The sequence below is a fragment of the Mobula hypostoma genome, chromosome 16 (genome assembly GCF_963921235.1).
Source record: "Mobula hypostoma chromosome 16, sMobHyp1.1, whole genome shotgun sequence".
In the NCBI taxonomy this organism is placed as follows: domain Eukaryota; kingdom Metazoa; phylum Chordata; class Chondrichthyes; order Myliobatiformes; family Myliobatidae; genus Mobula; species Mobula hypostoma.
Window position 1 is genome coordinate 22,703,673 of NC_086112.1, and position 14,363 is coordinate 22,718,035.

Consider the following 14,363-nt stretch of genomic DNA (forward strand, 5'->3'; position numbering starts at 1 on the left):
AGAAATTGGCTGAGCATTGTCAGTTCAGAGATGGGTTTAATGATGCACCGAAAGATCTTTCATTTGTGGAATCTTACAAGAAAATTCAATAATGGCTCCTAACTGAGGCACAACTTTCACTTAAAAGAGCAGTTGAAATTGCTGCATCAATAGGAACAGCAGATAGAGGCACAATTGGGTAGCAGTCAGCGATGAAAGAGAGCATGAACAAATTTGCAACATCTGAACAGAAGCATGCCTGACCAAACAAACTGTGTAACTGTTATGACAGAGGTTCACATACACCAGACTAATGCAGGTTCAAAGGCAAAACTTGGGGCAGAAAATGCAATAAAGTAGGACATATGCAAAGAACATGCCAGTCAGACAAAAATAAATGCACTGCACAGGGAAGAGAAAAAAAAGTAAAAAGTCAAGTTGAAGTTACAGAAGTTGCACTAATCTGCATTCTGTTGATGTAAAATCTGATAATGATAACAGTGATGCAGGTCTGCGTAGCCTTGAGATTTACATTGCGAAAACCAACAATAGACAAGCAATATGGTTTATATCAGAAGTGAATGGCAAATGAATTAACATGGGATTGGATACTGGTTCAGCTGTTTCAGTCATTCCACAAAATGAGTTTGAGAGGCATTTCAAAGATACTAAACTGAAGCCTGCAGATATCCAACTAAGAACTTATACTGGAGAAAAGATAACTCCTGTGGGAATCAGGAATTAAATACAAGAATGAAATACAAAAACCAACAAGCCACAATGGGCTTGTATGTGGTAAAAACCAGAAAGGCCAGCATTCTGGTGACATGATTGACTGAGACAACAACAGCTTGTTTGGAGATCCATCCACTATTTGCATGCCACATCCCCTGTAATAGAGTCAACTAAAAGTGAATTAAGAAAGGAACTGGATGATGTCAGAACTGTCTCCATGCTGTACATCATGAACCATTGCTCAACAGAGGGCAAACAAGTATTGGTGCCAACCTGTGTGCCTCTGGTTGGAAAGCATATTGGACCAAGGAAGGGTCATGCTGCTCAGAGGAATCATAGAAGTAACAAAAGCAATGGACTGACTACAACAGTTTTTGTAGGCAACATATCTGAGAAAGCTTCTGATATTTTCATCAGGCAGTTACTTGTGACATGCGGTTTGGTTTTGAGCTGGTAGAGAGTTCAAGGAGCATCAGGAAAGTTGCAAGCATTCAGTTTTTGTGAGTAAAACCAGAATCTACTCTGTGTGCATTAAAATTATTGCATGAACAAATAAGAGACAAAAAGCTGCTTGTAAAAGTAAATGCAAAGACCAAAGCCCATTTAGATGAATGAAAGGACAAAAAGAAAGGAGAAATTTCGGCCTGAATGGGTCAATTTAAAATTTACTATGCTGTGGATGCTTGTATAGTAGTTGCATTATATAGCATACAGTGTATGTAGTTGAGATGTTTTCTCTATTGATTTGGAATTTATCACTAAGCAGTGAGGAGTGTTGCGTATTTAATATTTCAGTAATATTTGAGTAGTATTGTAAACATATTAAGCAATTTTGTTTTTACATAATGTATTTCAGGTTATCTGTCAAAGTATGTTAATGGCATATATCATCACGCCACCGAGTGATATACGTATACCTCACTTAAAGTGACTCTCTGTCTTCTCCTTTAAAGTAGTTTTTTTTAATGTTTTGGAATATGTGACATATAAAGAATTACTTGAAGTTAAGATAGTGCCACATAGGACCTCAGTAAATTAAAATACAAAAACGTTGGAAAGACTGAGCAGGTCAGGCAGCATCTGAGGAGAGAGAAGCAGAATTCAATAGCCTCCTTGGTTCAGCGATAGACCATGGACCTGGAATATTATATTCATTTCTCTGTACAAATGCTGCCCGATCTGACAGCTCTTTCTAGCATTTTCTGGGTTTTTTTTTATTATTTTGTATTTCCAGCTCTTGCAGTTTTCCTTTAGATTTATTTACAAGTTTTATGCTTTTTGAAATGTAATTTTTAGTTTGACAAAGTGGGGGAAAAAAACAGGCAAGACATAAAATGTGAGTTATCCCACCCATACAGCTATGTTAATAATTTTTACAATTAACATACCAACAAATTGATGTTGTTTTCTTCATATGTTTGATTATGAAGCCAATACCTTATTTCTGGTGAGCATTTTTTTAGCCATGTCAATCAGTTGTTCCTTTTCTTTTTGCATTTTTGCAGACTTAAATTCAAGGACAAATTGTTCTGTGACTTCAAAGAGGGGTCTGAAATAAATGAAAAAATAGTATATTGTAAACCGTAATATTAAGAGCAGTTGATAAATGCGCAGTCACTGACCTGAAACATTAGCTCTGTTTCTGTTGCCACAGACACCCATTGACCAGTGAGCATCCGTAACATTTTCTGATTCTTTATTTCAGAATTCCAGCATCTTTTTTTCCTAAGTCTATTATGTTTTCATTAATATGCCTGAAAAGAATAACTAATTATCCCCCGATCCTCATCCACAATTCACTAACATAATGGCTGATTCAATCCTGGCCTCAAAACCATTTTCCCTCTCTCCATGCCCTTTGACAGTCTTGTATTTTGAATGGCTGTCAACATCTGTTTTTATTTCTGTTTGTGCCATTAATTCAATCTTGTTGCAATGACTGTTGCATTCTGATAAAGGGACTTTAATTTTACCTTATCACTTATCCTTACTCTGATCTTTTGTTGACAGACCTTGTTTGCTCTGTCCCTTCTCAATACACAATGCATCATTACCTCTATCATAATCCAGCAAGATAACCCTCACCTGAAGCCTTATTTTCTATTTTTAGGTTATCTTATCTCCTTTCTATCCAGGTTTCCCATCCCAGTATCATGCCAGATTAAACTCTCTCCAATAGGGCAATACCAGTTCCACCTCCGTGGAAATTCACAACTGTGTCAACACAAACAGAAATCTAATAAGTCAAGAGGGAACCCCACCAGTATATAAAATGTCGGTGTGTATTCAGTACATCATAATTGGCATCAACTGGAGAAATAATAGGTGGCATGATAGTGTAGTGTTTAGCATAATGCTACTGGAGCACCGGTGTCCCAAGTTCAATTCTTTCACTGTGGGGAGTTTGTTTGTTCTCCTCGTGATCATGTGGGTTTCCTCCGGGTACTCCGGCTTCCATCCACATTCAAAAGACCTATGATTACTTGGTTAATTGGTCACATGAGTGTAATCAGGCAGTGTAGGCTGGTTGAGCTGGAGGGACCTGTTACTATGCATTTACAGTATAATTTTTTTTAAATTGAAATGCTCACTGTATTCTGTTAAGGATGAACAGAAAATTGTGATACACAATCAAAAAGTGCATCATGAAATGCAAACCAATAATAAATAAATATGCTTCATTTATTTTGTGCTGAATTGTCATATATTTCGCAATCATATTTGACATAGCAGTATAAGCACTTAAAGTGCAACTTAACGTTTTTGCGACATCCTTTGAATAGCGAGACTTCAAGGTTTCTTGAGCCATTTTCGCAGGTCTAGCCTCAAGCAGTAGGTGATCATTTTGGGAAATTATGCCAAATCTGTGCACAATGGGTATCTTCAGTATCGGCATCTTTACAGATGTAAACGTCCAATCTATGTTCACAATAAATGCAAAACAGAACATTAGTAAAATTATACAAGTACAGCAGGGAATACTACAAACATAGTTGTATTGCATGGATTAATTTCAAGCTTTTGAAATTATACTGTAATTCCTGACTAAAAGCAGGCAACCACTACCATCTACTGTAAATTACCGTGGACTAACATAGAATAATAGAGCAATGAAGGAACACACACAAAATGATGGAGGAAATCAGCAGACCAGGCAGCATCAATGGGAAAGAGTACAGTTAAAGTTTCGGCCAGAGACCCTTCAGCAGTGGCAGCAAAAAGAAAACATAAAACTGACATACTATTTTAGAAGACTCCTAGCTTTCACCATCATTCATCCATATAAAAAATTAATTGCTGAGTTCCTGGTAGCAGCTACCATGGAGATTGTGACTGCTGCATCATTGCTGCTTTGGGAAAGCTGTCAGAGCCTTACAGAACCTCTTGTCATCGTAGACATGGAGGTGAAGGAAAACATGAGGAGAGGAGGGAAGACATCTTCAGTATACCTGACATGTTTTCTACCCACAATTACCCACAGAGGTTTTGTGACTTCATCACATTATCACTGGTGCAGTGAGTTGTGTACAAGGGCTGCAGCAGTTAATAGAGGGATCTAGAAGTGTTGTTAGGAATACTGTACACTAATGGATAAAAACAAAGACTGAGAGATGTAAATAACATACGTCCTTAAGTTACCTCTTCATCTTGATCTGCTGGAGGGTTTGCTCCTAATGTTTGGCAAACTTCAAATGCAAGACTTGGCTTGTGCCCAGCCCACAGAGTGCCAGTTCATTATGGCTCTACATAAACAGGAGGAGTAGGTAAGCTGTCCCTTGTAGCCTGCTAGGCTATTTACCAAAATAATAGTTATCTTGCACCTCAGCACCATTTTCCAATACTATCACCATTTTACTTGATTTTCTTAATATCCAGTAATCGATCAATCTTTGTTATCAATCAATGAAACAATTGAGCCTCCAGAGATTAAGAATTTCTTGCTGAGTGAAGAAATCTTTCCTCATCTCAGTCCTATTTGGCCTACCCTTATTCTCAAACTGCATCCTCTGGTCCTATACTTATCAGTGAGGGAAACATCTTTCATAAGAACGTAAGAAATAGGAGCAGGAGTAGGCCATCAGGCCTGTCAAGCCTGCTCCGCCATTCAATAGGATCATGGCTGATCTGGCTGTGGACTCATCTCCACCTACCTGCCCATAACCCTTAATTCCCCTACAATGGAAAAATCCATCCAACCTTGCCTTAAATATATTTACTGAGGTAGCCTCCACTGCTACATTGGGCAGAGAATTCCACAGATTCACCACTCTCTGGGAAAAGCAGTGCCTCCTCATCTCCGTCCTAAATCTGCTCCCCCAAATCTTGAGGCTATGTCCTCTAGTTCTAGTCTCACCTACCAGTGGAAAGAATTTTCCTGCCTCTAACTTATCCATCCCTTTCATAATTTTATAAGTTATATAAATTATAAATCCCTTCATCCTTCAGTAAATAGTCTGTCAAACCCTTTACCAACGGGATTGCATGAAATTTCCTCTGCTAAATTCTAGAAAGAACAGTCCCACTCTTCTCAATCTTAGGCAGATTGCAAAGCTGCAATTCCTGCAATCACATTGGTGAAATTTTACTATACTCCCTCTATGGCATGTGAATCCTTTGTAAAGTAAGAGACCAAAATAGTACACAATACTATAAGAGCATATGACATAGAAGCAAAATTAGGCCGTTTGGCCCATCGAGTCTGTTCCACCATTTAATCATGGCTGATCCTTTTTTCCCCTCCTCAGCCCCACTCCCCGGCCTTCTCCCCATAACCTTTGATGCTGTGTCCAATGAAAAACCTATCAAGCTCTAACTTAAAGACACCCAATGACCTGGCCTCCACAGTTGCCTGTGGTAACAAACTCCACAAATTCACCACCCTCTGGCTAAAGAAATTTCTCCGTATCTCTGTTTTATATGGACGCCCCTCTATCCTGAGGCTGTGCCCTCTTGACCTAGACTCCCCCACCATGGGAAAAATCCCTTCCACATCTACTCTGTCTAGCCTTTTACACATTCAAATGGTTTCAATGAGATCCCTCCCATCCTTCTAAATTCCAGCAAGTACAGACTGAGAGACATCAAACGTTCCTCATCATCGTGAACCTCCTCAGAACCCTCTCCAATGCCAGCACATTTTTTCTTCGATGAGGAGCCCAAACATATTCACAATACTCAAGGTGAGGCTTCACCAGTACTTTATAAAGCCTCAGCATCACATGCCTGCTCTTGTATTATATACCTCTTGAAATGAATGCTAACATTCCTCATCACTGACTTTAACCTTTAGGATGTTCTGCATAAGGAAGCTCAAGTCCCTTTGCATCTCAGATTTTTGGATTTTCTCCCTGTTTAGAAAATACTCTACTGAAGTGCATGACCATGCATTTTCCAACATTGTATTTCATTTGCCCCTCTCTTGCCCATTCTCCTAATCTGTCTGCAGCCTACCTGTTTCCTCAACACTACCTGCCCTGCCACCAACCTTCATATCTATCATCAAAACTTCACAACAAAGTCTTCTATTCCATCACCTAAATCACTGATATACAGCGTAAAAAGAAGCGGTCCCAACATCATCCCCTACGGAACACTATTAGTCACTGGCAGTCAACCAGAAAAGGATCCTTTTATATCCATTCGCTGCCCCCTATCAATCAGCCAGTCCTCTAACCATGCCAGTAACTTTCTGTTGTTACATACTCAAGGAGATCTGTCTTTTTTGTGAGAATGATGTAATGGTCTTTTGGGGGTCACCTGATATGATTTTCCTGCTGATGTGAGGTCACATGATGACAGGTGCACCATGGGTATATAAGGGTCAACCCAGGTGACACAGTTGGTTTTTAGTTTGTAGATTTCCAGGTAGAATGTGCTGTGTCTTCGTTTCTGTTGCGTTTGTTTTTGTGACGCAGTTTCATTTTTAAAACTGAGTATTGTGTTCTATTGCAAGATACCATATTATTGGACTGGAAATTTTTGCTAGATGTGTTGATTTACTCAATTCCAACAGTAGAAGGGAGAGTGAAGAATTTATCGAAGTATAGGATCGAAGGATCGAGAGGAGTCGGCATCATTTGGCAGTTTAATAAAGGATTGACCTTATTGAGTCTTCGTTGGAGGAGTAGCGACCTGCATCGAGGATAACTCTTGCCAAAAAGAGCAAGCAGTTCATGCGAAGGTTTGCTCTCTCTCTAAAAGAATTTAAAGTCAGTTGTTTTAAACTGTTATTTTCGGCATCATGAATCCTGTGGACAGAACCAGCAGGAAAGTTGCGTCTATGAAGAAATCCTCCTCCAGAGAAGTCTCTCCCCAATTGAATGTATAAATCTGTTGGACTTCCGAATTTATCGCCTTAAGAACTCTATCTGACTGTATCGCTTTAAGAACTATTTTTGCATTTAATGCTTTAAACACCAGTGCCGAGTGACGATTTGGTGAACGGCTGCATAACGGTTAACTTCCGGTTAAAGTTTTTGTTTGTTTTTTCCTTATCGTTTATCCGTGTTTAATAAATGTTTTGTTGTTTTTATATAACCTGTCTCAATTGATATTCATTGTTGCCGGTTACGTAACACTGTAACACCATGGGCTCTTAACTTGGTAAGCAGCCTCATGTGTGGCTTGTCAAAGGCCTTCTGAAAGTCTAAATATACAACATCCACTGCATCTCCTTTATCTACCCTACGTGTAACCTCCTCAAACAATTTCAACAGGTTCATCAGGCAATATTTTCCCTTAAGAAATCCATGCTGCCTCGGTCCGTACTAACTCTCTAAGCTCACCTTTTTTCCCTCTTTTTCGAGGTACTCGACAAGGTTGTCCTCTTAGTCCTTTATTATTTGATATTGCATTAGAACCTCTTGCAATTGCCATTCGAGAATCTCCAAATATTACTGGGATAACTCGGGGCTTAAAGTCCCATAAAATATCACTCTATGCTGATGACTTACTTTTATATATTTCTAATCCTCAAAAATCCATCCCTGCTGTTTTAGAGTTATTAGCACAATTTAGTCTCTTTTCAGGTTATAAATTAGATCTTAGTAAGAGTGAACTTTTCCCAATTAATAAACAACTTCCCTTATATCATAACTTTCCGTTTAAATTGATTAATAATTATTTTTCATATCTTGGGATTAAAATTACTTGTAAACACAAAGATTTATTTAAGATTAACTTTTTACCCTTAATTGACCATATTATTCAACTTTCATCTAAATGGTTTCCTTTATATTTAACTTTGATTGGTCGTATTAATGCAGTTAAGATGTTTTTTCTGCCAAAATTTCTATATATATTTCAGGCATAACCGATTTTTGTTCCAAAATCTTTTTTTGATAAAATTGACTCAAAAATTTCTTCATTTATTTGGCAAAATAAAAACCCGAGACTGGGTAAAATACATTTACAGAAAGCTAAGAGAGATGGAGGTTTAGCATTACCTAACCTTAGATTCTATTATTGGGCAATCAATATCCGACTTATGAAATTTTGGTTACTTGACCAGGATATACTATCCATTCCTAATTGGGTAGCATTGGAATTACAATCTGTTCAGGGCTATACACTTGGCTCTATTTTAGGTTCCTCTCTTCCTTTTGATTTGAAACGCCTTAAACAGGTATCTAACCTGATAGTTAAACATACCTTACGTATTTGGTTCCAATTTAGAAAGTTTTTCGATCTTAACCAATTTGGGCTAGCGATTCCTATTTTAGGTAACATATTTTTTCCTCCCTCTTTTACGGATCGTGCTTTTCAAATTTGGAAGACTAAGGGTATTTCACGGTTTTTGGATTTATTTTTAGATAGTTCCCTTATGTCTTTTGAACAATTATCTAATAAATATAATTTATCAAGACTACATTTTTTTAGATAACTACAAATTAGAAATTTCCTAAGTACTATACTTTTTTCTTTTCCAGTGCTTCCTCCTACATACATTTTAGATACTATAATTAACCTTAATCCATGTCAGAAAGGTGCATCGGTTATGATTTATAATATTATTATGAAACTTAGGAAAGCTCCATTTGATAAGGGTAGATTGGGAACAGGAATTGGGGTCTTTCATTTCCGTGGATGACTGGGGGCAGATTTTACAATTAGTCAATACTTCCTCTATCTGTGCTAACCATTCCCTAATTCAATTTAAAGTTGTTCATAGAGCACATATGTCCAAAGATAAATTAGCTCGCTTTTATTCTCATATTAATCCTTTTTGTGATAGATGTCAGGGGCAGATAGCCTCTTTAACTCATATGTTTTGGTCTTGTCCTACTCTGGAAACTTTTTGGAGAGACATTTTTAATATTATCTCAAAGGTATTGAATATAGATATCTCTCCTCACCCTATTACTGCTATCTTTGGACTACATAAAATTTCCAGTAATCTTTCTCCTTCAGCCCGTAGAATGATTGCATTTCTTACTTTAATGGTGAAAAGATGTATCTTACAACATTGGAAAGAGCTTAACGCTCCAACCACCTTTTTTTGGTTTTCTCAGACGATACTATGCTTGAATTTGGAGAAAATTAGAAGCAATCTTTATGATTCCTCACTTAAATTTGAACAGACCTGGAAATCTTTTATTCAATATTTTCATTTAATGTAATTTTTTTTCTTCTCTTTTTTGCTCCATATTTATATACCCTTCTTGTTTTTTTTTACTGTTTTTAATCGAGGTCGGGTTTGAGGACTTGATTTTAAGTTCTTTAACTCTATTTGGTTCCAAGTTAGCCCATTGCTTTGCTTTGCTTTTAGTTTAGTTGCACGGTGGGTTTTTTTGGGTTTTTTTTTCCTTTTCTCTATTGATATATATATATATATAAATTAGTATACTATTATGTTACTAAGGTAATGTTATGTTTAAATTACATTGTTCGTATCACTTTTTTTTCTGTATTAATATTTCCTGTAATTTTATTATATTCTAACAGTGTATTAGTGCCTATATGGCTTACCCTTTTGTATAATTATTCAATAAAAAGATTTAAAAAGAAAACTATGCTGACTTTGTCCTATCTTGCCCTTTGTCACCAAGTACTCCATAACCTCATCCTTAACAATTGACTCCAACATCTTCTCAACCACTGAGGTCAGGCTAACTGGTCTATATTTTCCTTTCTGCTGCTTTCCTCTTCATAAAGAGTGGAGTGGTATTTGCAAGTTTCCAGTCCTCTGGCACAATACCAGAGTCCAATGATTTTTGAAAGATCATTACTAATGCCTCCACAATCTTTACCGTTACTTCTTTCAGAACCTAGGGTGCAGTTCATCTGGTCCAGGTGACTTACGCACCCTTAGGTCTTTCAGCTTTTTGAAAACCTTCTCCCTTCTCTTCCCTCACACCGTTTAACATCTGGCACACTACTAGTGTCTTCCATAATGAAGACTTATGCAAAATACTCATTTAGTTCATTTGCCATCTCCTTGGGCCCTGTAATTATTTCTCCAGGTGTAGTTTCACTCAAGTGCAAACCAACTGTAAAAAGACTTCCTTATTCCTGTGAAGTCATTTTGGCCTTTTATTCACCTGCTACACCTGTATATTAGCTTTTAATGACCACTAACTCCAAAACCATTTCCTTTAAATCTCTGGGATGTAGATTATCACATCATTGCAATTTATCAGCTTTCAATTTCACCAAATTCTCTAATATTACTTTTTATTTATAATTAGTAACCACTGTTCCTCATTCTCTCTAGATCTGTAGTTCCTTAATATACCTGGAGGTTAAGAAAGAGAGAAAGTAATTGCAATTTCTGATGGCCATTCTGATGGATGAAATTTCCAACAGAACATTTTCCAAGGGTTTTGAGTGCCAGAACTACACTGGAACAGATTAACAAGAAGCACAATTACTGAGTGCAAATCTTCAACACAATTAGGATACTGTCCAGCCCAATAACCTTTACTATACTCAGGGTCTGCCACTTTTCCTTAATACCATGCAGAATGGTGAATTGCCTGGCTCCTACGATTGCAGGGATCTCAGGGGGAAGCCAAGCCATATCATCCATTCAGCATTTCTGGCCAAAGGTAGTTGAAATATTTCAGGTTTGTATTTAGCATTATGCACTGGACTCTGGCATTTCATCTTGGAGTTTTTTCTTCCAAGTTGTTTGTCTACTATCATTCACAATTGAATGCGGCACACTGCTGAGGTTCAGTTGTATTTATTACTTAGGGGATTGTTTAGCTTTGTCTATTAAATACTTCATTTCAAGTTCAAGTTCAGTTTATTGTCATATTGTTTAGCATGTGGTCCTGAATGCCAGGTTGGCACTTCACTTTAGTTACATTTGACACTGCTGTTGGCTTGCCCTTCTACATTCCTCACGATGTGTTTGTCCTCCGGATTGATTATTAATAATAAAGCGAGGGATATTCTTGACCAATTGTGTCCAATGCAATAGCTCATGGTACCTCATAGATCCTATGTTTTGAGTTGCCAAATCTGTTCCAAATCTATCCATTTAACATCAAGGTATAGCCACACAACCAATAGGGAGGATTTCCCAGTGGCTAAACATTTTAATTCCACTCCCCATTTCCATTACGAAATATCAGTTCATAGCCTCCTCTACTTTCCCAGTGAGGCCACTCTCAGGTTGGAGGAGCAACACCTCATATTCCGTCTGGGTAGCCTCCAATTTAATGGCATGAACATCAATTTCTCCAACTTCTAATAATTTATCGCCCTTCCCTTCTTTCCTTTACCACTCCCTATTCTGCCACCCCTCTTACCCCTTTTTTCTCCTCACCTGCCTATCGCCTCCCATTCTCCTCCCCTTTTGCTCAAGATTCACTCCCCTCCTATCAGATTCCGACTTTTTCAACTTATCACCTCACAACTTCTTATTTCAAACCCCCACCTCCACCAAACTGTCTTCAACTATCACCTTTTAGCTTCATCTATCACCTACCAGTTTGTACGCCTTCCTTTCTGCTCACCTTCTTATTCTATCTTTCCCCCCCTTCCTTTCTAGTCCTGATGCAGGATCTTGGCCTGAAATTCCATAGATGACATCTGATTGGCTGAGTTCCTCTCACACTTTTTGTGTTTTGCTCGGGAATGCTTGCTTGCCCACTTTTATTTTAAATTCTTACAAATGTTCTTCGCCTATGCTCTCTTATGTAATTGGATCCTTGTGTACCCTGCCTTGTGTAGCTGGATCCTGGACTTCCTGAAAGATTGCTGGGAGGTGTTAAGAGTGGGCTTCCTCATCTCTGCCCCTCTGACCCTCAAAACAGGTGCCCTCAGGGCTGTCCCCTAAGCCCCCTCCTTTATTCTCTATATACCCATGACTATGTCACCACCCATAGCTCCAATATGCTAATTAAATTTGCTGATGACACTACATTGATTTGCCTAATCTCAAATAATAATGAGGCAGCCGACAGAGAAGAAGTCATCACACTGACACAATGGTGTCAAGAAAACAACCTCTCCCCCAATGCCGTAATAACGAAGGAGCTGGTTGTGGACTACAGGAGGAGTGGAGACAGGCTAACCCCTACTGACATCAATGGATTGGGGGTGAGAGGGTGAAGAGCTTTAAGTTCTTTGGGTTAAACGTCACTGAGGATCTCACATGGTCTATATACACCAGCTATGTGATGAAAAAGGCACAACAGTGCCTTTTTCACCTCAGACAGTTGAAGAAGTTCGGTATGGGCCCCCAAATCCTAAGAACTTTCTACAGGGGCACAAGTGAGAGTATCCTGACTGGCTGCATCACTGCCCGGTATGGAAACTGTACTGTACTTCCTTCAATCGCAGGGCTCTGCAGAGAGTGGTGTGAACAGCCCAGCGCATCTGTAGTTGTGAACTTCCCATATTCAGGACATTTACAAAGACAGGTGTGTAAAAAGGACCTGAAGGATCATTGGAGACCCAAGTCACCCCAACCACAAATTGTTCCAGCTGCTACCCTCCGGGAAATGGTACCACAGCATAAAAGGCAGGACTAATAGGCTTCAGTACAGTTTCTTCCACCAGGCCATCAGACTGATTAATTCACACTGATACAACTGTAGTTCTATGTTATCTTGACTGTCCTGTTGTACATACTATTTATTATAAATTACTATAAGTTGCACATTGCACATTTAGACAGAGACGTAACTTAAAAGATTTTTACTCCTCATTTGTATGAAGGATATAAGTAATAAAGTCAATTCAATTACAGTACCTATACAATGTTAACCACTCAATGTGTTGTTTTCTTTGTATTGTTCTCCCCTCTATCCTCTTTGAATTTACACTTTTAGACTTTTGATGCTCATCTTAATCTGACACATAAATAGAATTTAAAAAGCAAGCATAAAATTGTTAGATATTAATATATTAAGCAAATTGGAAAACTGCAACAAATGAATTTCAAGGTAGATATGTTTGAAGTCATCCATTTTAATCCTTAAATAAATACTTTCTACAAACCCCATTTCCAGAAAAGTTGGGATATTTTCCAAAATGCAATAAAAACCAAAATCTGTGATATGTTAATTCATGTGAACCTTTATTTAACTGACAAAAGTACAAAGAAAAGATTTTCAATATTTACAAAATACAATTAAGTTGGTCAGTAAAACTATAGAAAATCTTTTCTTTGTACTTTTGTCAGTTAAATAAAGGTTCACGTGAATTAATATATCACAGATTTTTGTTTTTATTGCATTTTGGAAAATATCCCAACTTTTCTGGAAATGGGGTTTGTAAATGATGAAGGAGGACCAAAGAGAGTCCAAGATGCACACGCCACAAATATACGTAGATCATACACAAGTACAGAAAAATAAACTCAAGGTCAGCCTTGGAAATCAGAAATTTATACCTAGGGGACTGTAGAATAAGCAAATATAAGCTATATAACAGGTATAGAATTAGACCACATCTAAAATACTGTTTGCTGTTCTGGGTCCCATGCCTTTGGAAGGATGACATTGGCCTTGAAGAGGGTCCACTAGTGTGGTACTTATACTTCAAGGATTAAGTTGTTTGGAGAAATTGTTTGGGTTATACATCCAAGAAGTATGGAAAATCAAGGAATTATTGAATCAGAGTTAAGGAGACATTAAAAGAAGGGAAACAGACAGGGAGTCAGTCTTTCTAGTCCTTTTCATATCCCAATACTCAAATTAGAAGCAAACCTTTGGAATTTTAGAACTATCTTCCTCAAAGGGCAACAGATGCCAAATCAAATTTTTAATTGATGTTTGAGACTGGTAAGATTTTGTTCATAGGAACTAAGGGATAACAGGGAACGTAGCAAGTGTAGGGGGTTAGGCTGTAGACCTGCCATTATGTTACTGAACAGCTAAACAAGCTTGATGAGTTAAATAGTCCTGTTCTGTTCATATTTATGGTTTACTTTTGTCCAAATTGTATTTGTTAAACCTCTGGAGGGAAATATTTATTGAATTTTCTTCTCTCCAGTTTAATTTTATCTGGCTATGCCTCAATTCTGTTTGCTCAGGTGTTAAATTATAGGTGTTCTCCCAGAGTGATATGTTCCTTGGCATCTGATTTTTATGATAAACAATCTTCTACAGTTCCACCTGCATTCACCATGTCTTTTAATCTACTTTTGTCCCCATCAAGTTCTCATTCTGTCTACCGCAATACTTAATGATGCTTTT

At 37.8% G+C, this 14,363-nt stretch overlaps 1 protein-coding gene across 1 annotated transcript in view; it reads right to left on the reverse strand.

The window, feature by feature from the left end:
- Positions 1-14,363, reverse strand: part of tmem232 (transmembrane protein 232) — a 78,017-nt gene that overhangs the window by 63,064 nt on the left and 590 nt on the right. Inside the window, exons 2-3 of the mRNA XM_063069151.1 lie at positions 3,474-3,633; positions 2,152-2,263 (exon numbers count right to left, since the gene is read on the reverse strand). Of these exons, the coding sequence (XP_062925221.1) occupies positions 2,152-2,263; positions 3,474-3,610 (249 nt within the window). The 5' untranslated portion in view covers positions 3,611-3,633. The remainder of the gene's footprint in view (positions 1-2,151; positions 2,264-3,473; positions 3,634-14,363) is intronic.